Genomic DNA, 25,658 nt, shown 5'->3' with positions numbered 1-25,658 from the left:
GTGCAGGATGAAGCTATATACCCATGAGCTAAACCATTAGCCTTACTCTCCACATTTTTCCTTTGCAGTTATTACAGCATTGGTCACTACTGTGCTGAGGAATCCTACCCAAATCAGTTTTTCACTTTAATATTCATTGTTCTGGACATTAATGATCTCACGTTTCTTTGCAACATAGACTGGGAAGGTGGGGGGGGGGTCTTTTGGTCCATTAGTCTATGAGCAATCAGTGCAATCCTATCAATCTTATTTTCTTCTCTCACATGCTCACCAACTCTACCCAGATTCTTTTATCACCCCAGCTACACTAGGAGTAATTAACCATAGAACAGTACAACGTTGTACAGACCCTTCGACCCACGATGCTGTGCTGAAGGTCAACCTAATTCTTCCCACCCACATTTTTCATAACCTTCTAGCACAATTTTTGGATGTGAAAACGCAAAGCATCTGGGAGAAACTCCATACAGACAGCAGGGGTCAGGATCAAAACCCGACCGCTGGAGTCAAGAGGCAATACCTGCCATATCGCTGTACTTCGTTCCTTTCTTCCCCCAATTCCACTCCCAATCGGAAGGCTCCTTTCCAGAATGCAGGGAGTATCATGTAATATTAAACAAAATAAACCATGAACGTCCATCTCTGAATGATTCAGAAGGTGGCCATTTAATGTTGGGTTTGGGTTTACCTGCCACCAGTCTTCTATTACAAGGGAGGCCAAACCGTTCAACCTCAGGCATCACAGCTATTTCTACTTCATGTTCACGGATGTGTACACTCCCTCAGGGTGACCAGGCAACTAACTATTCAGATAAGAGTCTCTTATTGTGTTTCCCATTTTGTGGGAGGCATGATGGTGCAGCGACTGGACAATATCCTGAGCTCAGGTGCTTAGTTTGGAGTTATGTTTCCCGTGGGGTTCCTATATCCCAAAGATGTGCTCGTGGATTAATTAGGTATTATTAACTCCTCATGGTGCACATCAATGGCAAAGAGAATCAAAGGGAAGATGCTGCATATGAGGGGGAGAATAAATTGCAGGAGCAGAATCAATGGGACTGCTCCTCCAAGTGCTGACACAAACCTATCGGGCCAAATGCCTCCTGCTGAATTATAAAGAGACGGAAGTTCATGTTTTGCAATACTTCATGCTACACAATACTTTCTGCATTCTGGAAAGAAGCCTCCCAGATGTGCATTGCTTCTGGTAGACTAGCTTGATGCTTAATTTAAAGAGGGGACAGGCAAGGGATTAAATAACCTGACATAGCAAGGACAGAGTTTCTGAAACTACAACAGTTAATATAGGACACATTTCTCCCAAAATTTCAAGTTTGGTTCCTTCCCACAATAGTTTGTGGAAAGTTGTAGCTAGTAATTTCTGCATTGAATGCACATGATGGAATTTAAATACATATCCTAAATGTTACTGAAGAAAAGCACTAAACAAGTGTAATAATTTTTCAAAAAAAAATTTCCAAGATCAAAATATCACCAATATGAAATATTGAAAAGCCTAGAAAGAGTGGATGTGAAGAGGATGTTTCCAATACAGGTGTCCACCACTTTCTGAATGTTCTCTCTACAACATTTCGCTTTTACGAAGGACCTACATTAGTACCTGTTTTTGTTAACCGAAACAGGATTTTCGCTTTTATGAAAAAAGACGCTCGCTTTAAACTTGTGCTTACCCCGAGAAAGACTACCATGACCATGAAGCCTTGCACGAGCAGGTGCATGCGCATGTGTGACGTGCGAATACGTGTACCTGTGTATGCGTGACATGCGTGTACATGCGAATGCGTGATGTGCACGTGTGTACGTGCCGATTTTTTTTTCAACAAATCGGTTTTGGCTCAACTTCCCGATTCTATTAAGTGAAACTACACTGTACATACATTATTTCTACTTTATAGAGGCTGTGTATTTATCACATCATTCCTGCTTTTACTATATATTAGTTTTATTTTAGGTTTTATGTGCTATTTGGTATGATTTGGTAGGTTATTTTTTGGGTCTGAGAACGCTCGAAAAATTTTCCCATATAAATTAATGGTAATTGCTTCTTCGCTTTACGCCATTTCGGCTTACAAACGGTTTCATAGGAACGCTCTACCTTCAGATAGCGGGGGAAACCTGTATTGGGAGAGACCAGGACCAGAGGGCGCAGCCTCAATATGAGGACATCCCTTTAGAACAGGGATGAGAAGGAATGTCTTTCACCAGATGGTGGTGAATCTGTGGAATAGATTGCCACAGATAGCTGATTAATAAGGGTGTCAAAGGTTATAGGGAAAAGGCAGGGATAATAAATCAGTCATGATGGAATGACACAGGAGACTTGATGGGCTGAATGGCCTAATTCTGCTCCTATATATATGGTCTTAATACATTTACACAGGATAATTTCCTTCACTATAAAGTGCAGGTATCACAGCATTCTCCCAGTCTGCGTTGCCCTGCCACAGATTCCAATATGTTTACCTGCTGACCTTCACGTGAGAGAACTACACTGCAGTTATCAAATCTCAGTTTTAGTGGAGAGATCTCAGGGAACCTAACCAACATTACTCTATCAAATGCAACTACTGCATTTTCATACATGTGAATACTGAAATACTTAAGTTGCAGGTAGCTATTCAACGTTGCTTTAGCCACAGCTCTGATTCAGGAAGGCCAAAGTTACAATAGTCCCCTACCACTTTTGGCATGGATAACAACGACGGGGTTAGAAAAAAATCGAGAATAGAACCCCCTGCCCCATCATTCAACTAGACAAGGAATATTCAAACTTACTGTTTTCTCATTCTCGGAGGGAAGCTCAAAGACACATCGCAGCTTGGAGTCCATTAAATCATCTGATTTTGCTTCTTTCCACTGTAAAAAAAAATTCAGAGACTACACTTAGTGTTTAATCACAATCTCAACACCTTATTGACTGAATCACATTGGGGAACAGCTGCTTCGAATCCATTTCTTAGAAACTTCGGATTCAGTAGGAGAACTGAAGAAATTCACATTGCTCACTGGTTCGGAACCCAGCCTGGGGTTTTGGCACGTGGCATTGTCACTCACCAAGACCATCCGTATTACAGCTAATGCAGCCGATTGGCAGTTCGGCTGCATGCTGAAAACTCTGAAGTTCAAAAGGGAGCCAGCTCAAAGCTAGCAATGGGGAGCCTGATTGTTTAGTGTATATCTCACAGAAGCTGTCCAAATGCACATATAAACCTGCACACACACACACAATCTGACAGTTTGACTCTATTAATTTCTAACCATTATTTATTAATGGTTCCCTAGTATGATAAAATGAACCCTTGATCTCCCAATCTACCTTATTATAACCTTGCACTGCACTTTCTTGTAGCTGTTACATTTATTCTGCATTATTGTTTTACCTTGTACTACCTCAATGCACTGTGTCATGGATTGGTCTGTATGAACCGTATGCAAGACAAGCTTTTCAATGTATCTTAGTATATGTGACAATAATAAACTAATTCTAATTCATTGTTTTTGGTCAGTAAGATCTGCTAGAGATAGCAAAAGCCCTGCTCCTTTGTGATTGGAAAGGTTATTTATCTCAGCCTGCTCTAATCATTTGCTTTCCACTGTAAACACAAAGGAGACTGCGTTCAAATAAGTTTAAAGCTGTGGAAAGCAGCAGAGAACTAAGATCCATCATATGGAGCAGGTGAATGTACATCTGTGCTATTACATAGGAATCTTCCAGGAGAAGCAAGGTGCATTTGACAGAAGATGGACAGCAGAAAAGGATGGGACAGAGTGAGTAGAAAAGGACAGGGTGGGGGCAGGAATTAGGGCAGATGCAAAGTGGAGTAGCAAGAGTAAAGCAGTGTCAGAGGGAGAGGGAAGGCCAAAAGGGAAGTGGTTGGGGCATCACAAAGGGTGGCTTTACAGGGCTTCAGAATGATCAGATCATTAAGATGGAGACAGGGAAATAATACCTCTGGGAAGAAGGGGGTGGGAAACAAGAACATGATTTAGTCATTGGTGACATTTAGATGTGCAACCACAAGGAATTTTTCACAAGGTTCTAGAATGTAGAATTTTCTTTTCTAAAAGGTTTACTCTTCAGGTTCTGCTGAACCTTTGCAATGAAGTTGCCCAGAAACCCTGGCATAAATGTAGAGAAACTAAAGGTGGGTACGTACTACTGCTTCCATGTCTTGGCAGTCTGCCGGAGCAAACATGGATTGAACCATAAATTTGTGCTTGCTTTTCTCATTCGGGTCATAGTCAAAAGGTTGTAGCATCACTGTGAAAAGAAAAGGAAAATGTGTGATTAGAGAATGGATCTGCACTGTTCCAATTATTATTGTTATTCCCCTTGCTGAACCCTGACTCCACAAATACCCAATTTTCAGCAGGTTCACTTCATGTAAATATCACCCATATCGTGGGGTACTGCTGTTCAGCTCTGCAAGATTTTTTAGGGGAGCACATTAGAGGATCTGCAAGTTGCTTTGTCTACATAGGCAATGCACACCTCATGCAGAGAAGCAGCATATTTCTGATTTTGACATATAAAAGCAGACATTCCCTATCCTCCGTACACACTGGGGCAGCAGGAGAGTGTAGCAGTTAGTGTAACACTATTACAGCACCAGCAGCCTGCGTTCAATTCTGCTGTTGTCTGTAAGGAGTTTGTACATCCTCCCTGTGACCGCATGGTTTTTCTCTAGGTGTTCCAGTTTTCTTCCACATTCCAAAGACGTACAGATTAATAGGCTAATTGGTCACATGGGTGTAATTGGGCAGCGTGGGCTCATTGAGCCGGAAAGGCCTGTCACTGTGTTGGGTCTCTAAATAAATAAAACTAATCCAATTTTCAAAGAGAAAGCAAACAAAAAGAACATTCAAGAGAAATGTGGATGGAAAGCTAACGCTCAACAATTGTGGTACTGTTCTTTTTGGTGATGAGGTAGCTCCCAGAGGCTTCAAATACCTGGTATGACCTGACGGAGTTAGAAATAAGCATCTTGAATTCTTAAGAACATTGGAACCAATGCTGAGGTGAATAAATATGCCTGAATTAGTTTTGTACAGATTCACATTGATGAGGTAGGATTGCTGCACATTGGTATTGAGAGACAAATCAAATGCATGGTCAATATTCAGAAGGGATTGCATTGCTATGTAACAACAGGGACTGGATCAGAATAAAATTGACAAAACTCAATGTAATAGGAAAAGAACCGAAAAGATATGGTCTACGTTAAATACTATCAAACAGGTGTTGCATTTTGGGAGATCAAACATAAAGGGAAAAGCACAAAGTTAATGGCAGGACCCTTAACAGCATTGAAGTACAGAGAGATGCTGGGGTCCAAGCGCACAGAACCCTGGAAGTGGCTGCACAAGACAATGAAAAAAAAACAAACAAAATAAACCATAATAAATAAGCAATAAATATCAAGAACACAAGGTGAAGAGTCCTTGAAAGTGCGTCCATAGATTGGGGTTCTGTTCAGAGTTGGGATGATTGAGGTTAAGTGAAGTTATCCCTTCTGGGTCAAGAGCCTGATGGTTGAAATGTAATAACTGTTTCTGAACCTGGTGGTATGGGTCCTAATGCTCCAGTACCTCCACCCTATGGCAACAGCAAGAAGAGAGCATGGCCTGGATAGTGGGGGTTCTCTGACAATTGATGCTGCTTTCCTGCAACAGTGCTTCATGTAGATGTGCTCAATGGTGGGGAAGGCTTTACTGTGATGGACTGGGCTGTATCCGCTGGGGTGTATGGACTGTTTCCATTCAAGGGCACTGGTGTTTCCAAACCAGGCCATGATGTAACCAGTCAATATACTCTACACTTCACATCTACAGAAGTCAATCAAAGTTTCAGATGACCTGCCGACTTCTAAGAAAGTAGAAGCGTTGCCATGCTTTCTTTGTATTGGTACTTACGTGCTGGGCCCAGGACAGATCCTCTGAAATAACACAACATCAAGGAATTTAAAGTTGCTGACCCTCCTCACCTCTGATCCCCCAATGAGGACTGGCTCATGAACACTGGTTTCCTCCTCCTGAAGTCAATATTCAGCTTCTTGGGTGTTGCTGACATTGAGTGAGAGGTTGTTCTTGTGGCACCACTCAGCCAGATAATCAATCACCCTTCTATATGCTGATTCATCACCACCTTTTATTTGGCCAATGATAGTGGTGCCATCAGCAAACTTAAATATGGGATTGGAGCTGTGCTTAGCCTCACAATCATAAGTATGAAGTATAATGTAAAGTGGAAGTGTACCCTTGTTAACTGTCAGATTGGCAAAATAAGGCAGTTTTAGTGGAATCTGCCCGGCATTTTTGCCAATGTTATTAAAACAAAGGTTACAAGAATAGTTACTACTTTGAGTGGTAAGGAGCAAAGGCTGCAAACAACAAAGTGGTTACCTGCTTGCATTTTGGAAAGCATTTAAAATAAGCAATTACAGCTCAGATTTGGAAGTCAGTTTAAATGCGACTGCTGTACGAAAAAGGTCCATTTAAAATTAAATAAAATCATTTATCCCTTAGTATAGAAGAATCCCCACCATAGGACCATAAATCCAAGAGTCCTAATCTTGCACCTACGGAATCTACACATTTCCTGAAAAACTGTCCCAACAATATTGAATTCAGAGTAACAGCAAACACTACAGGTTTCCAATGATTAACCATTTACATTCCAGTAATTTGCTCTACATTTCTGCTGCCTAATGTAGAAATCTAGAGCAAATTACTCAAACTAAATGAAGAGAATACAATTCTGAGCCAGCAAAGGAGAGGTTTAAAAAAATATGAACAAAAGCCTGGTCAAAGCAATGTTCTTTTTAAAGGATATCAAGTGGAGTGGAAACACATCTCTACCTAAGCAGGTGTAAGGTGCTCCTTCCCTCAGCTAGCCTACAGTTCACCCTTAGGCAAGGTGTAGCACCTGCTTAGCCCCTGCGATCATGAACACATGAAGCCATGGAAACTGGTGGTGCGCATCACAAGTCCTGGTTACATCACTGCTAAAGCCAGGCAGACAATCTCTGAACAGTATTGATACTGGTGGGGGGGGGGTCACCTGTCTTGTAAAAACACTACCCAGAAAGCAGCAATGGCAAACCACTTCTGTAAAAGAACTTGCCAAGAACAATCATGGACTTAGAAAGACTATGATCGTCCACTTCATACGACATGACACATAATGAATAAACAAATCAAAGTGGAAGATAGAGTTGGAGATATTTGGATAAGGAATTGCAGACAGTAGGACTGCAGTGACTGAAAGAATGACATAACCACCAACAGAAGCCCATGACCATAATCAAAAGAAAAGTAGGAAGTACTAGGAAGGGATCTAAACACTAGATTGGAAATAAAATTAAAGGCAATTATCAGGAGTGTATGCAAGTCTGCAAAGTCTAACACCATCAGCAAGGAAGATCTATGCACAGCACACTGTGGGTATACCAGTTTTTGTGTTGTTTCTATCTTAGCACTAAACTTTCTGCTTTTTATTGTGCAACTATTAAAAATGTGGTATGGTTTTGAAAAGTAACACAAAGTTTTATGGTAATATTTTAAATGCAATTGAGGGCTTCAAGACGTGTTCAAATTTGCACTTCACAATTATTCTATAAAAGTTAATTTAAAATAAATGTTCCAACATTCAGAATTCTAGCACCCTGTAGCCTTTCCATTGCCTGAAGGAAGAAAGCAACTGGAACTGTGCAGTTATTTAACCATGTTTTCCTATTTGAGGAATCCCTTTTTGTTCCTTGCATCATTAGCATTCATCCATATCTAATTCCAGGTTGAATCAAGAGACCCCAAGTGCTTTCAGACATCTGCTACATAAACACAAATAGTAACTGAAGCAAAGCTTCTCAAAGAGGTATGTGGTTTACAATGCAAATTTTCACAGACAGAGCAGAGATCTTGCCATATCTGAAATAAATACAGTAAGCACTGAAAAAACTCCAAGTCAAGCAGTATCTGTGGAAAGAGACACTTGCGTCTGGTCTGTGACTCTGTGAACAAGGAGAAATTAATTTTAATAAATGCTCCACGTTTCAAAGGCTTACACAATTTAAATACAGATACACTCTCAAGTCCTTGCAGGTCTTCCTTAACTAATAAATGCCAAAGAGATCTGACAGACTCACTTCACATTTCTTTCTTATGCAAACCTTCGGATTAATTTGTAACAATGTGGACACCTGTCCTGTGCAGGCTACAGTTGAGGTTGAACTAGGGAAACAGAAAAGTACAGCCTCTGCTAAAGCCTAAAGTACAAAGTGAAATGCAAATGGCTATTACCAACAAACGAAAGCCAATACAAGCCAAGTGTTTCTGCATGAGTTTACATATTGTGCCTAACAGCCAAAAGAGAAATAACTATACTACTACCTCTGCTTCTGAAATCAAGGACCGCCACTAGGCCATGCTCTCTTCACACAATTGTTTGCGTGTTATTAATTTAGGCAGATTGTGTAAGTCTATTATTGTGACTCAGATGAAGATCAGACATTTTATGAGTAATTAATGAGAAAACCAGGTAATTGCAAAGGGTTCACAAACTTTTTCTTGCAACTGTAAATGTCTGCAGGAACATGAACTCAAGATAGTATATTGTGACTGATAATAAATTAACTTTGACTTTGTTGGTCTGATCTTCATGTAAAACACAATAATAGACCAATACACAATTGTAATTTTCATGTCTTTATTGAACACATTGCTTAATCATTCATAGCCCAGGCTGGAAAAAGTATGTGAACCCTTGTATTTAATAACTGGTAGAACCTCTTTTAGCAGCAGTAATCTCCACCAAACGTTTCTTGTAGCTGCTGATGAAACTTGCACAACAGTGAGGAGGAATTTTAGACCATTTTTCCCTACAAAGCTGTTTCGGTTCATCAATATTTCTGGGATACCTTGCATGTCATGGCACAGCATCTCAATTGGGTTAAGGTCTGGACCCTGACTTGGCCATTCCAAAACATAAATTTTCTTCTTTTAAAATCATTCTGTTGTTGATTAACTCTTGTCTTTCAGATCATTGTCTTGTCGCATTATCCAACTATTAAGCTTCAGGTGACAGATTGCTACCCTGACATTCTCCTGTAAAATGTCTTAATAGAATTTTGAGTTCATTGCTCCCTCAATGATTGCAAGCTGTCCAGGCCCTGAGGTTGCAAATCAGCCCAAAACCATGATGCTCCTTCCACAATGCTTCACAGTTGGTATGTGTTTTGTTGTTAATGTGCAGTACCCTTTCCCCTCCAAACATAGCAGTGTCAAAAAGTTCAACTTCTGTCTCATCTGTCCACAGAAGATTGTCCCAGAAACATTGTGGAACATCCAGGTCTTTCACAAACTTCAGATGTGCAGCAATGTCTTTTTTGGAGAGCAGTGGTTTCCTCTGTGGTGTTCTTCTATGAACACAATTCTTGTTCAGTGTTTTTCTTACTATGGACGCAAGGACAGAGACTTCAGTACATTCTAGCAATTTCTGCAGGTCTTTTGCTGTTACCCTTGCATTCTTTTTCACTTCCTTCAGCATTGCACTTTGTGCTGTTGGCGCGATCTTTGCAGAATCCCCACTCCTAGGGAGAGTATTAACAGTACTGAATTTCCTCTATTTGTAGAGGATTGCTCTTACTGTGGACTGATGAACACTCAGGTCTTTAGAAATGCTCCTGTAGCCCTTTCCAGCTTCATGTATTTCTACAATTCTTCTATGGTACTCTGAAAGTATAAACACATCTTTCTTAAGGGCAGCTTGTGTGTGTCTTTGTTTTACAGGGAGGGCACTTGTAGAACCCACACCTCCAATCTCATCTCACTGATCTGAACACCTGACTCCAAATAACTTTTGTAGAAGGCATTACCCCAGAGGTTCACATACTTTTTTTAACCTATACTGTGATTGTTCAGATGGCGTACTCAGTATTGAAGATAAGTAGTACAACTGTTTGTGTGTTATTCATTTAGGCAGGTTGTGTTTGTCTATTATTGTGACTTAAATGAAGATCAGACCACATTTTATGAGTAATGAATGCAAAAAAAAAACAAGTAATTGCAAAGGGTTCACAAACTTTTTCTTACAAGAAGAAAATAAAGAAATACGACAGAAGTTATGAAAAACTATATACATAAAGACTGACAAACAATCAAAGTGCAGAGGAAGACTAACTGTGCAAATTAAATACTAATTTGTGAATTCTGTAAGGGCGAATTTCTCTTGCTGAATTTACTGTCATGCAGGGGTTGCCTGCAGTAACAGAATGTCACTGAGTGGCATCAGTGATGGGGAGAATTAGACTGCAAGCAGTACTGAGTTGCAGTAATACATAGAAACATAGAACACCTACAGCACAATACAGGCCCATCGGCCCACAAAGTTGTGCTGAACATGCCCCTTCCTTAGAAATTACTAGGCTTACCTATAGCCCTCTATTTTCTAAGCTCCATGTACCTATCCAAAAGTCTCTTAAAAGACCCTATCGTATCTGCCTCCACCACCGTTGCCGGCAGCCCATTCCACGCACTCACCACTCTCTGAGTAAAAAACTTACCCCTGACATCTCCTCTGTACCTACTCACCGGCACCTTAAACCTGTGTCCTCTTGTGACAACCATTTCAGCCCTGGGAAAAAGCCTCTGACTATCCACACGATCAATGCCTCTCATCACCTTGTACACCTCTATCAGGTCACTTCTCATCCTCCATCGCTCTAAGGAGAAAAGACCGAGTTCACTCAACCTGTTCTCATAAGACATGCTCCCCAATCCAGGCAACATCCTTGTAAATCTCCTCTGTACCCTATCTATGGTTTCCACATCCTTCCTGTAGTGAGGCGACCAGAACTGAGCACAGTACTCCAAGTGGAGTCTGACCAGGGTCTTATATAGCTGCAACATTACCTCTCGGCTCCTAAATTTCAATTCCATGATTGATGAAGGCCAATGCACCGTATGCCTTCTTAACCACAGAGTCAACCTGCGCAGCTGCTTTGAGTGTCCTATGGACTCGGACCCCAAGATCCTTCTGATCCTCCACAGTGCCAAGAGTCTTACCATTAATACTATATTCTGCCATCATATCTGACCTACCAAAATGAACCACTTCACACTTATCTGGGTTGAACTCCATCTGCCACTTCTCAGCCCAGTTTTGCATCCTATCAATGTCCCGCTGCAACCTCTGACAGCCCTCCACACTATCCACAACACCTCCAACCTTTGTGTCATCAGCAAACTTACTAACCCATCTCTCCACTTCCTCATCCAGGTCATTTATAAAAATCACGAAGAGTAAGGGTCCCAGAACAGATCCCTGAGGCACGCCACTGGTCACCGACCTCCATGCAGAATATGACCCGTCTGCAACCACCCTTTGCCTTCTGTGGGCAAGCCAGTTCTGGATCCACAAAGCAATTTCCTCTTGGATCCCATGCCTCAATACTTTCTCAGTAAGCTTTGCATGGGGTACCTCTCCTTGTCAAATGCTTTGCTGAAATCCATATACACTACATCTACCGCTCTTCCTTCATCAATGTGCTTAGTCACATCCTCAAAAAATTCAATCAGGCTCATAAGGCACGACCTGCCCTTGACAAAGCCATGCTGACTATTCCTAATCATATTATACCTCTCTAAATGTTCATAAATCCTGCCTCTCAGGATCTTCTCCATCAACTTACCAACCACTGAAGTAAGACTCACTGGTCTATAATTTCCTACTCCCTTCCTTGAATAAAGGAACAACATCCGCAACCCTCCAATCCTCCAGAACCTCTCCCGAACCATTGATAATTCAAAGATCATCGCCAGAGGCTCAGCAATCTCCTCCCTTGCCTCCCACAATAGCCTGGGGTACATCTCATCCAGTCCCGGTGACTTATCCAACTTGATGCTTTCCAAAAGCTCCAGCACATCCTCTTTCTTACTATCTACATGTTCAAGCTTTTCAGTCTACTGCAAGTCATCACTATAATCACCAAGATCCTTTTCCATAGTGAATACTGAAGTATTCATTAAGTACCTCTGCTATTTCTTCCGGTTCCATACACACTTTCAAACTGTCACACTTGATTGGTTCTATTCTTTAAACACAAAATAATCTGCAGATGCTGTGACCAAAGCAACACTTTCAGTACGTTGGATAAACTAAGCAAGTCGGGCAGCATCAGTTAAAAACGATGAGTCGACGTTTCGGGCCAGAACCCTTCATCAGGACTGAAGAATGAAAAGTGGGGAAGGATTTGAAGAATACTTGTAGCTTCAGTTGAAAGACCAGTAATTTGAAAGGCAAGGGGGTGGGGGAGGGGAAGCATTGACGTCATAGCCCTGAAAACAATGGGTAGTAGAAGAAGGAGGCAGAACCATGAGGGAGCTGGGGGAGGGGTAGAGTGAAATAGGGATAGAGGAAGGGAGGGGGAGGGAATTACCGGAAGTCGGAGAATTCTATGTTCATACCAAGGGGCTGGAGACTACCTAGATGGTATATGAGGAGTTGCTTTTCCAACCTGAGTTTAGCCTCATCATGGCAGTAGAGGAGGCCATGTATGGACATATCTGAATGGGAATGGGAAGCAGAGTTGAAGTGGGTGGCTACCGGGAGATCCTGTCTGTTGTGGCAGATGGAGTGCAGGTGCTCGACAAAGCAGTCCCCCAATCTGCGTCGGGTTTCACGTTCTACTCTTTCACGTCTGATCCTCTTGCTCTTCACATACTTGTAGGATACCTTGGGGTTTTCCTTAATCCTGCCCGCCAAGGCCTTCTCATGGCCCCTTCTGGCTCTCCTAATTTCCTTTTTAAACTCCTTCCTGTTAGACTTATAATCTTCTAGACCTCTAACAGTACCTAGCTCTCTGAACCTTTTGAAAGTTTTTCTTTTCTTCTTGACTAGATTTATTACAGCCTTCTGTACACCACGGTTCCTGTACCCTACCATAACTTCCCTGTCTCATTGGAACATACCTATGCAGAACTCCACACAAATATCCCCTGAACATTTGCCACATTTCTTCTGTACTTTTCCCTGAGAACATCTGTTCCCAATTTAATCTTCCAATTTCCTGCCTGATAGCCTCGTAATTCCCCTTACTTTAATTAAACGCTTTTCTAACTTGTCTGTTCCTATCTCTCTCCAATGCTATTGTAAAGGAGATCATTATCTCCAAAATGCTCTCCCACTGAGAGATCTGACACCTGACCAGGTTCATTTCCAATAACAAATCAAGTACAGTCTCTCCTCTAGTAGGCTTATCTACATATTGTGTCAAGAAACCTTCCTGAACACACCTAACAAACTCCACCCCATCTAAACCCCTTGCTCTAGGGAGATGCCAATCAATATTTGGGAAATTAAAATCTCCCATCACAACAACTCTGTTATTATTACACCTTTCCAGGATCTGTTTCCCTATCTGCTCCTCAATATCCCTGTTACTATTGGGCGGCCTATAAAAAACACCCAGTAAGGTTATTGACCCCTTTCTGTTCCTAACCTCCACCCATAGAGACTCTGTAGACAATCCCTCCATGACGTCCACCTTTTCTGCAGCCATGACACTATCTCTGATCTACAGTGCCACGCCCCCACCTCTTTTGCCTCCCTCCCTGTCCTTTATGAAACATCTAAAACCCAGCACCTGAAGTAACCATTCCTGTCCCTGAGGCATCCAAGTCTCTGTAATGGCCACAACATCACAGCTCCAAGTACTGATCCACGCTCTAAGGTCATCCGCTTTGTTCACAATATTCCTTGCGTTAAAATAGACACATCTCAAACCGTCCGTCTGAGCACGTCCCTTCTCTATCACCTGCCTATCCTCCCTCACACACTCTCCTAGCTTTCTCTATTTGTGAGCCAACCACCTCTTCCCCAGTCCCTTCAGTTCAGTTCCCACCCCCCAAAAATTCTAGTTTAAACTCTCCCCAGTAGCCTTAGCAAACCTCCCCGCCAGGATATTGGTCCCCCTGGGATTCAAGTGCAACCCGTCCTTTTTGTACAGGTCACACCTGCCCCAAAAGAGGTCCCAATGATCCAGAAATCTGAATCCCTGCCCCCTGCTCCAATCCCTAAGCCATGCATTTATCCTCCACCTCATTCTATTCCTATACTCACTGTCGCATGGCACAGGCAGTAATCCCAAGATTACTACCTTTGAGGTCCTGCTTCTCAACTTCTTCCCTAACTCCCTGTAGCCTTTTTTCAGGACCTCTTCCCTTTTCTTACCTATGTCATTGGTACCAATATGCACCATGACCTCTGGCTGTTCTCCCTCCCACTGTCGGGTATCTTGGACGCGATCTGTAACATCCCGGACCCTGGCACCAGGGAGGCAAACTACCATCCGAGTTTCTTTCCTGCGTCCACAGAATCACCTGTCTGACCCCCTAACTATAGAGTCCCCTTATCACTACTGCCTTCCTCTTCCTTTCCCTACCCTTCTGAGCCACAGGGTCAGACTCTGTGCCAGAGGCACAGCCACTGTTGCTTCCCTCAGGTAGGCTGTCTCCTCCAACAGTACTCAAACAGGAGTACTTATTGCCATGGGGTACAGCCACAGGGGTACTCTCTAATACCTGACTCTTCCCCTTCCCTCTCCTGACTATGACCCACTTGTCTATCTCCCATGGCCCCAGTGTGACCACCTGCCTATAACTCCTTTCTATCACCTCCTCGCTCTCCCTGACCAGACAAAGGTCATCGAGCTCCATCTCCAGTTCCCTAACACGAGCTGCAGCTCGACACACCGGGTGCAGATATGGCCATCCGGGAGGCTGGGAGACTCCAGGACTTCCCACATCTGACACCGAGTATAGAAAACCGACCTCGCACACATACTTCCTTTCCGCAATTAACACAGGTAGACCGACCTCATCCCGTTACAGCCAATGCCAGTTGAGCCAAAGCACTATGACTCTGCTACCTCTCACTCCGCTGCCTGCTGGATATGGCGGTCTTTGTTTTAAACTTTTCCCGCTCTACTGGTTGACGTTACATGCCTGCGCAGTCTTGCCTCTCTTTACCCCGAGTAGTAAGAATGCCTTCACTCTGGAAATCCTTAGCCATTCACTTGCAGCCTTCTTGCTCTGAATCCAGAGGAAGTCAAGGAGTTGAGGTTTTATCAAGTGACAATGGCATGGGCAAAGTAAAACAAAGCTGCACAGTGGAATTGCGATTAGCTGAACTGGAGACACCACCTAAATCAGGTTATCCTCAGTCGTATACATTAAACAAGGTGAATGCAAATACCCCTTCTGTTCTCAACAGTAGTCTAAAGCCTTGTGAATCAAATGAGTGCTTGACTTAAAATGCCATACAATGCTATGTGGTTGCTTAAGAGCAGCAGCACTTGAACAGATGTGTCACCAATATGGGATAATATCAGGAAAGCATCAGCCAGCAAGCTTATGTGGTCATAACTAGCCAAAGACTAAATAATGTTCTGATTTACCAGTGAAACAGGTCCTTCAACCTACTGTGTCAGTGCCAACTATCAGGCACTTATTTACATGCATCCTACATAAATCCATATTCTATCCACGTAACCCTCAACTGCCCCACAGATTCTACCATTCATCTACATACTAGGGATATTTCCTGTTGTTACTGCTTTGAAATTCTTAGGGCTATTATGTACCTGTCTACATCATTTCATTAATGTACAAGTCTCTGGGCATTGACTGATACTATATTATCACTATTTTGACTGACAGAGGGGGAAGGAGGAGTAAGAGACACTGATAGGGAGGGGAAGGGGCGTAATGGGTGCCATCATTGGAGAGAGCTGAGTTAACAAATTTGAAGCACTGATGAAACGCAGGTTTGAGAACTGAGAGGACTCACATATTAAGCGGGGCTGCTTTCCAAGGAAATGGTCCGTATCATGATTTTCTATAACATGTATACGGATAGAAACAAAGAAATACAGAAAATAGGTGCAGGAGTAGGCCATTCAGCCCTTTGAGCCTGCACCGTCATTCAGTATGATCATGGCTGATCATCCAACTCAGAACCCTGTACCTGCCTTCTCTCCATACCCCCTGATCCCTTTAGCCACAAGGGCCATATCTAACTCCCTCTTAAATATAGCCAATGAACTGGCCTCAACTGTTTCCTGTGGTAGAGAATTCCACAGATTCACCACTCTCTGTGTGAAGAAGTTTTTCCTCATCTCAGTCCTAAAAGGCTTCCCCTTTACCCTTAAACTGTGATCTACTATTTCCGGAAGATTATTTATCAAGAAGTGTGAATTGGGAAAAAAAATTTGTGTTGATTTATTTACTTTTCTCTCCCCCATACAAATTTGGCAAGAACAAACTTTATTCTATATCTCAAACTTTTGGGTAATGATTTTCTTGTATCAGTTGTGCTCATTCTATGAAACTGCAGTGAACTCTATAACAGTGAATTTATGTAACCCAAATGGCGAAACACGAGTGTTGCCTGTTGCTGCTGAATCAAGAATATTAATCAGGCTAAATCACATGTTTACTCTGCAACACTGTGCAGAAGCTGCACCCACTACATGGACCAAATGAGCACCAATTGACTGGATATACTGCAGGATCATTGACAGGCTCTTAATCATGCTGTTATCTAAATAGCTCCTGCTGCACAGCTATATCAGCAATTTCATTCTTTTTTTATATTTCAGTCATTAGTCCTAAATCAAGATGGATAACTTAAATTAGTAGATTCAATTTTCCCCATAGCTTTCCACTTTTTAAAACACATGCAATGATTCATGCCTCATTTGGAGTTTCTAATTATTTTGTTGGAGTTTCTAATTATTTTGTTGATGGAATGTACTTCAACAAATGTTAATGAATGTCATCAGATCAGCATCTTTCAACAGCTTATGGCTGCGGCTTAAATCTTGTAGAACATGGTCTCTGTTTTAGTAAGCAGATGTTGGGATAGCTATTTGTTATCTATATTAAAGATCTGGATGAAAATATAGAAAGAATAGTTAGTAAGTTTGCAAATGAAACTAAAATAGGTGCTGTTGTAGACATGAATTGCTGTGGGATCTTGACCGGCTGGGTGGGTGGGATTCAGAATGGCAAACAGAATTTAATTCAGCGAAACGTGAAGTGTGAATATTTTGAAGGACAAATGAAAATGTCCTTTTGACTAGGACATTTAATCAATGTTCTAATTAGGACATTTTATAATAAATGGAAGAATCTCAGTCCTGTTGTACATAGAAGGACCTTATAGTACAGGGACGACACAGTAGCAAAGCGGTTAGTGCTTGCCAGAAAAACACAGAACACAGCAAGCAACTAAACAACTACAGCAAAAAAAAAGCCCCTTTACTCCCTCCCACTCACACGGACAGTCCTCCAACTCCAGGACAGACCTCGAGTCTTTAGTATCTAGGCTTGGGCTGTCAGGCTCTGGATATCAAATCAACCTCTAGGCTTTGATCTTCAGCATCGATCCCTGGGCTCGCCGACTCCCTGACCACCATGCCTTCTGCTTGCGTGGGCATTCGATCCCAGGACCCATCAAACTGGCAGAGATTAATATCCACAGATGTCCGTCACCCACCCATGTGGTTGGCCATTTGACCTTGGAGCGGAGGCCTGGACTCTGGACCTCCTTCATCACACATTGAGGCAGGTACATTAGATACACTTAAATAGTATTTGGACAGGTATATATGGATGACAAGAGTTTAGAGGAATATGGGCCAGGTACTGAGAAATGGGTTTAGCTTGAATTAATGTATTGGTTTCCATGGACACAAATGGATTAAAGGCCTTTTTACATCCTGAACAACTCCATAATTCTAAATTAGCCATTTGTAAAGTAGTCTGTATGGGCAGAATAGGCTAATATTCTCCAGAGTTTGCAAGAATGAGACCTTACTCTGAAACACAATTTTTAAAATTGGATTTACCAAGATATAAATGGGAATACAGATGTGCAAGAGACTCTAGATTAGGGGTTCCGCCCTTTTTATGCCATGGACCACAAAGCAAGGGGTTCATGAACCCCAGGTTGGCAACTCCTGGTCCAGATGCTACAATCTGGAGCAAAAAGAAATAATCTGCTGAAGCGACTCAGCTGGTCAACCAGCATCTGTAAAGTTAGACTCGGGTTGCTTCATTTTCTAAGGAATTGCCAATAATGTTGAATATTGTGCAATATCAGTAAATATCACCACTGATCTTGTGACGGATGGAAAGTCAATTGATGAAGCAGTCGAAGATGACTGGGCCAGAAACACTGCCCTGAGAAACACCTAGGTCAAGAATTTCAACTGACTTCCAAGGTCCCCAAACATCTTCCTTTGAGTAATTACTGAAGTACCATTATCTTCAGTTTTACTGGAACATGGTCAAAAACTGCCTTGATGTCAGGGACAATTCTTTTCAGAAAGCTTCTGGAATTTAGCTCCCTGATACAAGTTAGGACAATAGCTCTGGAGAGGTCTGGTGACAAAAAATAGGAAGGTTATTGGTGAACAATTGCCATTTAATTACATTAATCAACATCTTCATTCACTTTGCTGATGAGGGTGAACTAACTGGGCAATTAACTAGCAAGTGAAAAATGAAAATTGCATATTTTGGAAATATGAAATGGAAACAGAAAATGTGTGTGTGTGTGTGTGTGTGTGTGTGTGTGTGTGTATGTGTGTATACACACATGCATAGGGGAGGCTCATGGAGACAAGAATCAGTGTTTCAGGTACAGGGGAGTTTGCCACAGCTTGGATAGAAGCTTGATCAAGTCTTGAGCACAGCTACTTCAGTACTGCAGCTTTGATGGAACCAAACCCTTTGCTCCACTTGGTGCTTTCAGCAATTTCTTGACATTACCTGGAGTGAATTGTACTGACGGCTGAAAACTGGCTTCTGTAAAGTTGAGGACCTCAAGAAGAAGCTAAACTGCATCATTCACTCAGCGCTTCACGAGAATGCTTCAACCTAGACTTTAGCACTCACACACTGGGTCTTGCAGTCATCAAGGATGCAAATATTCTTCAAGCTACCTCTTCTTGTTAGCTGTCTACTTTCACTCATGACTGGATGTGGTGACATTGCAGAGTTTCAAACTGACGGTTGGGAAATCAACAACTAGGCTTAGGTTTAAAGTGATAGGATCAGTGGTTAGTGTAACACTATCACAGTGCCAGTGAATAAGGCTCAATTCTGCTTCTGTCTGTAAAGGAGTTTGTACATTTTCCCGTGACAGCGTGAGTTTCCTCTGGGTGCTCTGGTTTTCTCCCACATTACAAGATGTAGGGGATAGTTGATTAATTGGTCACATGCATGTAATTAGGTTCATTGGGCCACAAGGACCCGTTACAGTGCCATTTCCCTAAATAAATACCTTGAGGTACAACCCTTTTTTTTTAAAAACACAAAGGTTGGTATGTATGAAAAATGAGCTGCCAAAGCAAGTGGTTGAGTCAGATACAATAACAAGTTTTAAAAGACAGTGGATCAAGTACATGGATAGGAAAAGTTTAAAAGGATGTGGGTCAAATATGGGCAAATGGGACTAGCTCAGATGGGGCATCTTTATTGGTACAGGCCAGTTGGGTGAAAGGGCCTATTTCCATGTTATATAATTCTACAAACTGTATAAAATATTTATTCTGTGCTGTTTAAATAGAAAACATCCTGTATTGAAACTTCAGCATGTTGGTATGTTTAAGTGTCTGGGCAACGCCGCTATCATGCCCTGCTGCATTCTTCATTGAATCAAGTTTGATCCTCCAGCCCAAATGTAACAGCTGACAAATGTACTGGGCCACTACACTGCAGATTATAACAATATATGTCTCTGCTCTTTCTGATCTACCACCATCTTATGAATTACCTTTTTTAAACTTCCAGATCATAGAGTCAGAATAATACAGCAGGAAACATAGTCCTTTAGCACAAGACCATGCCTACCATCAACCAACCGGTCCTGCACTAATCTTCACATTCTCAGCAGGTCCCCAGGTTCTACAACACACCTATGGACCAGTGATAACTTAATTGGCCAATTAATCTATTAACGTGCGCATCTTTTGAAAACTGAAATCTACAGGGTCAAAAGGAGAAAATGCAAACTCTGCACCAGAGGTCAGAACTGAACCTGGGACTCTGGCACTGTGAGACCAGTGTTTTGAGGCAGAGATCTGATAGACTAGTGAGCAAGTGCTACTTAATTACATTGGTAATAACACACTTCTTTGCTGATTAGGATACAGCTTTGCCTGCATATACACTTTGCAGAGGAAGGATGCATCTGATTAAGCAGGTTTATTTATTTTTAGATACAATACAGGCCATTCTGTCCCAACAATCCTGTGCTGCCCAATTACACCATTGTTGCCAAATAACTACTAAGCTGTATGTCTTTGGAATGCAGAGCATCTGGAAGACTCAAAATGAAAAATATGCCTTTAACTAATATTCCCCGCTGGTGAGAGCAACTTATGGCTTTGAAACCCATGCTAATACCTGCTGATCCAAGTTCTTCACATTGACAACATTTTGCACAAAGTGCTCAAATGTTTTTTCCTGTACATGTATTAACACTCAACCTAAAATGCAAAAGAGTGTGCATAATTATACTTTATACACACTAATTCACAGTAGTTTTGTGGACAGTGAATATGAGAATATGGAATGCAGGTTATCGGAAACATGTTTTTCTAAATAAACATCTATTTCACCTCTGCTCTACTTAGTTATGAAATTCCTTTCATTGATTGCCCAAAATATTGAACACTCTTACTTCTCCTCCAGAGCATGTGCTGGTAGGTTATCCATTGGTGGCAAGATGATTAAACCTTCAGCACAAGAGAAAATATCTGAAGTTGATGGCATTGTTTTGTTGTGAACTGATATGGACCCAATGGACTGAACTGCCCTTGTTACATAGTAAGTAACAAGACAAGCAATTCTGATACACTCAAATAAAAGAACAAGCAAGCTGTTTAATGTTGGAGAACGCGAAGCCTTGAACATCCACACTGCAGTTTCACTGGCACATCTGCTGTGAACCGCAAAAGAATCTCAGATCCTCTCCCACCAGGGGTACAAAGTTGCACTAATGCTAACTTCAGCGGAAACTCATTTGTTACATCACTGAACTGTTCTATTCAGTTTTGATTGCAGTTCCATCATTTTGACAAAATGTTAAACAGAAGCCTTTTTGCCAATTAAAAGACACAAGAATAGTGGAGATCTGCCCAAGTTGTTTGTGTAAGTAAAACATTAAAGAGAATCATTTTAATTTTACAAAGCAATCTCCTCCCCATGAGGGTCCTGGTAGACTACATCTGCTCCTATTTTCATGTGTTCCTATGTTATCAGCTGATATAACACTCACTAGACACTGAATGAGCATTCAGATTCCACTCTGGGAAGCAATCATGTTGAGAATCCATCCTCACACTGTTAGTCATCGAGTCACAGAATATTACAGCACAGAAATAGGCCCTTCAGCACAACTAGCCCATGGCAAATTTGTAAATCTGCGAACTCTCATCAACCTGAAACCAGACCAAAGTGCTGCATACCCTTCCCATCCATGTATCTATCCCCTTAAACATTTCACCTTTCACCCTTAACCTCCAGCTCTAGCTTCACCCTTAGTGCAAAAAGCCTGCTTACACTTACTCTATACACCCCTCATAATTTTGTGTACCTCTATCAAATATCCTACGATTCTCTTATGCTCTAGGGAATAGAAGTAGCAGCCTATTCCACTTTTCCCTCTAACTCAGGTCATCAGGTCCTGGCAACATCCTTGTAAATTTTCACTGCTCTTTTTCAATCTTATTGATAATTTCCTCTAGGTACTCCAACATCTTATACAGCTTTAACATAACATCCCCAATCACCACACTCAATACTTTGATTTATGGTCAAGTAACAAAAGCTATTTAGGACCCTATCTATCTGTAACACCACTTTCAGGGAATTACAGATCTGTATTCCCAGACTCTCTGTTCTACCACACTGCCCTACCACTCACTGTGTAAGTACTGCCCTGGTTTATCCTCCCGAAGTACACACCTACACCTGTTTGTATTTAATCCCATCTGCCATTTTTCAGCCTATTTTTTCCAGCTGCAAGCTTTAACAGCCCTCCTTACTGTCCATTAAGCCCCCAATCTTGGTGTCATCTGCAAACTTAATGATCCAGTTACTACATTATCATCCAGATTGTTGTTATCGATGACAAACAATAACAGACCAGCACTGATCTCTGTGGCATGCCACTAGTCACAGGCCTCCAGTTAGAAGGCAACCATCCATTACCACTCTCAGGCTCCTCCCGCAAAGCCAATGTCTAATCCAATTCACTACCTCATCCTGACTGCCAAGAGAATGAACCTTTTTGAACAACCTCCCTTGCAGGACCTTAAAGGCCTCGCTAAAGTCCATGTAAACAACATCCTCTGCCTTGTCTTCATTGACTTTCTAGGTAATTTCCTCAAAAAGCTTTGTAAGATTGGTTGATTCGACTTACCACACACAAAGCCATAATGACTATCCATAATCAAAGTTCAAAGTACATATATGTCACCAAATACAACCCTGAGGTTCATTTTCTTGTGGGCATATTCAATAAATCTACCGAATAATAACCATAACAAAATCAATGAAAGGCTACCTAACTTGGGCGATCAACCAGTATGCAGAAGACAACAAAATGTGCAAATACAAAAAGAAAGAAATAATAATAATAATAATAATAATAATAATAAATAAATAAGGAATAAACAGAGAACATGAGATGAGGTGTTCTTGAAAATGAGTCTACTGGTTGTGGAAGTATTTCGATGGTAGGGCAAGTGAAGTTGTCCCTTTTGGTTCAAGAGTCCGATGGGCGAGGGGCAGTAACTGTTCCTGAATCTGTTTGCATCGGTCCTGAAGCTCCTGATGGCAGCAGCGAGAAGACAGCATGTCCTGGGCTGTGGGGTCCCTGACGACGGATGCTGCATTTCAGTATTTCATGTGTTTCATGTAGATATGCCCATGGTGAGGAAGGCTTTACCCTTTATGGACTGGACCATATCCACTTTTCGTAGGAATTTCCGTTTAAGGGCATTGGTGTTTCCATACCAGGCTGTAATACATCCAGTCAACATATTCTCCACCACACATCTACGGACATTTATCACAGTTTTAGATATCATGCTGAATCTTTACAAACTCCTAGGAAAGTAGAGGCGCTGTCGAGCTTTCTTCGGAAATTTACTTGTGTGCTGAGTCCAGGACAGGTCCTCCGAAATAATAACACTGAGGAATTTAATGTTGCTGACCCTCTCCACCTCTGATCCTCCAATGAGGAAAGGCTGTTGGACCTCTGGTTTCCTTCTCCTGAAGTCAATAGTTAGTTCCTTGGTCTTGCTGACATTCAGAGGGTGCTGTTATGGCACCACTCGGCCAGATTTTCAATCTCCCTCCTATATGCTGATTTATCACCTCCTTTGATTTGGCCTACGACAACGGTGTTACCAACAATCTTGAATACGGCATTGGAACTGTGCTTAGCTACACAGTCATAAGTGTAAAGCAAGTACAGCAAGGGGCTAAGCACACAGCCTTGTGGTGCACCTGTGCTAATGGAGATCATGGAGGAGCTGTTTTGCCATTTGGGGGTTGATGTGCCTGTTCCTTTTTTGTGCAGGTAGGGAGGACTTTTGATGATCATGCTGCCTCTCTTCTTTCTTGATTTCATGGCTACCCTGAGAAGAAGAATTTCAAATTGTATACTTTGACAATAAATGAACCTTTCAACCTTTTTTTGAACCTTTGAACTGACTGGGGTCTGCAAGTGAGGAAATCCAGGATCCAATTGCACAAGAAGGTATTGAGGCCAAAGTCTTGGAGCTTCTTGATTAATTTTAAGGGGATGATGGTATTGAGTGAGCATCCAAATGTATGCATCAGTCCCTGACTATCCAAATACTTGTACATCCGGTTCCTTAGAATACCTTCCAATATCAGTCTCACCAGCCTATAATTTCCTGAGTTATTCCTAGAGCCTTTCTGAAACAATGAAAGAACATTAGCTATCCGTCAATATTCTGACACATCATCTGCTGCTAAGGGAACATCTTTTCAAACCCTAGGGATTCGTCCACCTTAATTTGCCTCAGGACAGCAAAAACCTTCTCCTCTGTAATCTATGTAGGGTCCATGACCTCACCACTGTTTTGTTTCACTTCTATAGATTCTATGTCCATCTTCTGAGTAAATACAGATACAGGAAATCCACTTAAGATCTCCTCCATCTCTTTTGAGTGCATGCATACAACATCATTCTGATCTTCAAGAGGACCAATTCTGTCTCTTGCTATCCTTTTGCTCTTAATATTTCCTTGGGATTCTTCTTCACCTGTCTGCGACAGAAATCTCATGTGTTTCTTTTAGCCCTTCTGCTTTCTTTCTTCAGAGTTCTCTTGCATTTCTTATACTCAAGAACTTCATTTGTTCCTACCTGCTAAGGATTTCATTTCTCTTTTTAACCAGGGTTTCAGGATCTCTTGAAAACCAAGATTCCCTAAAGTTTGCATCCTTGCCTTTTATTCTGACAGGAACATGGAAACTCTGTACTCTCAAAATTTTATTTTTGAAGGTCTCACACTTCCAAGCACATCTTTGCCAGAAATCAACCTGTCCCAATCCACACCTATCAGATCCTTTCTGACACCATCAAAATTGGCCTTTCACCAATTTAGAACCTCAACCTGAGGATCTGACCAATCCTTCGTCACAAGTACCTTGAAGCCAATGGCATTATGATCACTAGATCCAAAGTGTTCCCCTACACAAACTTCTGTCACTTGCCATGTCTCATTCCCTAACAGGAGATCTAATGTCACACTGTCTCTAATTGGGATCTCTATATACCGATTAAGGACACTTCCTGACACATTTGACAAACTCTATCCATCCAGCCCTTTTACTGTACAGTAAACACAAAATAAACTGCAGATGCTGTAAAAGATCAAAGCAACACTTTCAGTATGCTGGATGAACTCAGCGGGTCGGGCAGCATCAGTCAGAAACGATGAGTCGACCATCCTTCCTCATCTTTCACTCACCTTTACTGTACAGTAATCCCAGTCAATATGTAGGAAGCTAAAATCACCTATTATCACAACCTTGTGTTTCTTGCAACAGTGTACGATCTCTCTACAAATTTGCTCCTCTAATTCTCACTGACTATTGGATGGTCTATAATATAATCCCCTTAACATGGTCATCCATTTCTGATTCCTCAGGTCCACCCATGTAGTATCACCAGATGAGCTGTCCTGTCTGAGCACTATCACGACATTTCTCCTGACTGGTAATGCCAGCCCTCCCTCTTTAATCCCTCCCACTCTATCACGTCTAAGACAACAGAACTCTAGAATATTAAACTGCCAGTCCTGCCCATCCTGCAACCAAGTCTCACTAATGGCTACCATGTCATAACTCCACGTGCTGATCCATGCCCTAAGCTCATTCACCTTTTCTACAATACCCCTTGCATTGAAATATACACAACTCCTACCCTGTTCAATCTTTCAATTCCTGACTATCTTTCTCCACAACCACTCCATTAACTGCTCTGGCATTCTGGTTCCCATTTCCCTGCAACTCTAGTTTAACCCACTCCCCCC

The 25,658-nt window shown here is 41.8% G+C and overlaps 1 protein-coding gene across 3 annotated transcripts in view; it reads right to left on the bottom strand.

Moving 5' to 3' along the window:
- vapb (VAMP (vesicle-associated membrane protein)-associated protein B and C) overlaps positions 1-25,658 on the bottom strand; it is a 75,085-nt gene that overhangs the window by 4,455 nt on the left and 44,972 nt on the right. For all 3 annotated transcript variants that reach the window (XM_072238834.1, XM_072238842.1, XM_072238838.1), the window contains 2 exons: positions 4,179-4,282; positions 2,797-2,877 (listed from right to left, as the gene is read on the bottom strand). In XM_072238834.1, coding sequence (XP_072094935.1) covers positions 2,797-2,877; positions 4,179-4,282 — 185 coding nt within the window. The remainder of the gene's footprint in view (positions 1-2,796; positions 2,878-4,178; positions 4,283-25,658) is intronic.

The sequence above is a fragment of the Mobula birostris genome, chromosome 2 (assembly GCF_030028105.1).
Source record: "Mobula birostris isolate sMobBir1 chromosome 2, sMobBir1.hap1, whole genome shotgun sequence".
Lineage (NCBI taxonomy): Eukaryota > Metazoa > Chordata > Chondrichthyes > Myliobatiformes > Myliobatidae > Mobula > Mobula birostris.
The sequence above is the reverse complement of the archived record's forward strand: the minus strand, read 5'-3'. Positions and strand labels throughout refer to the sequence as shown.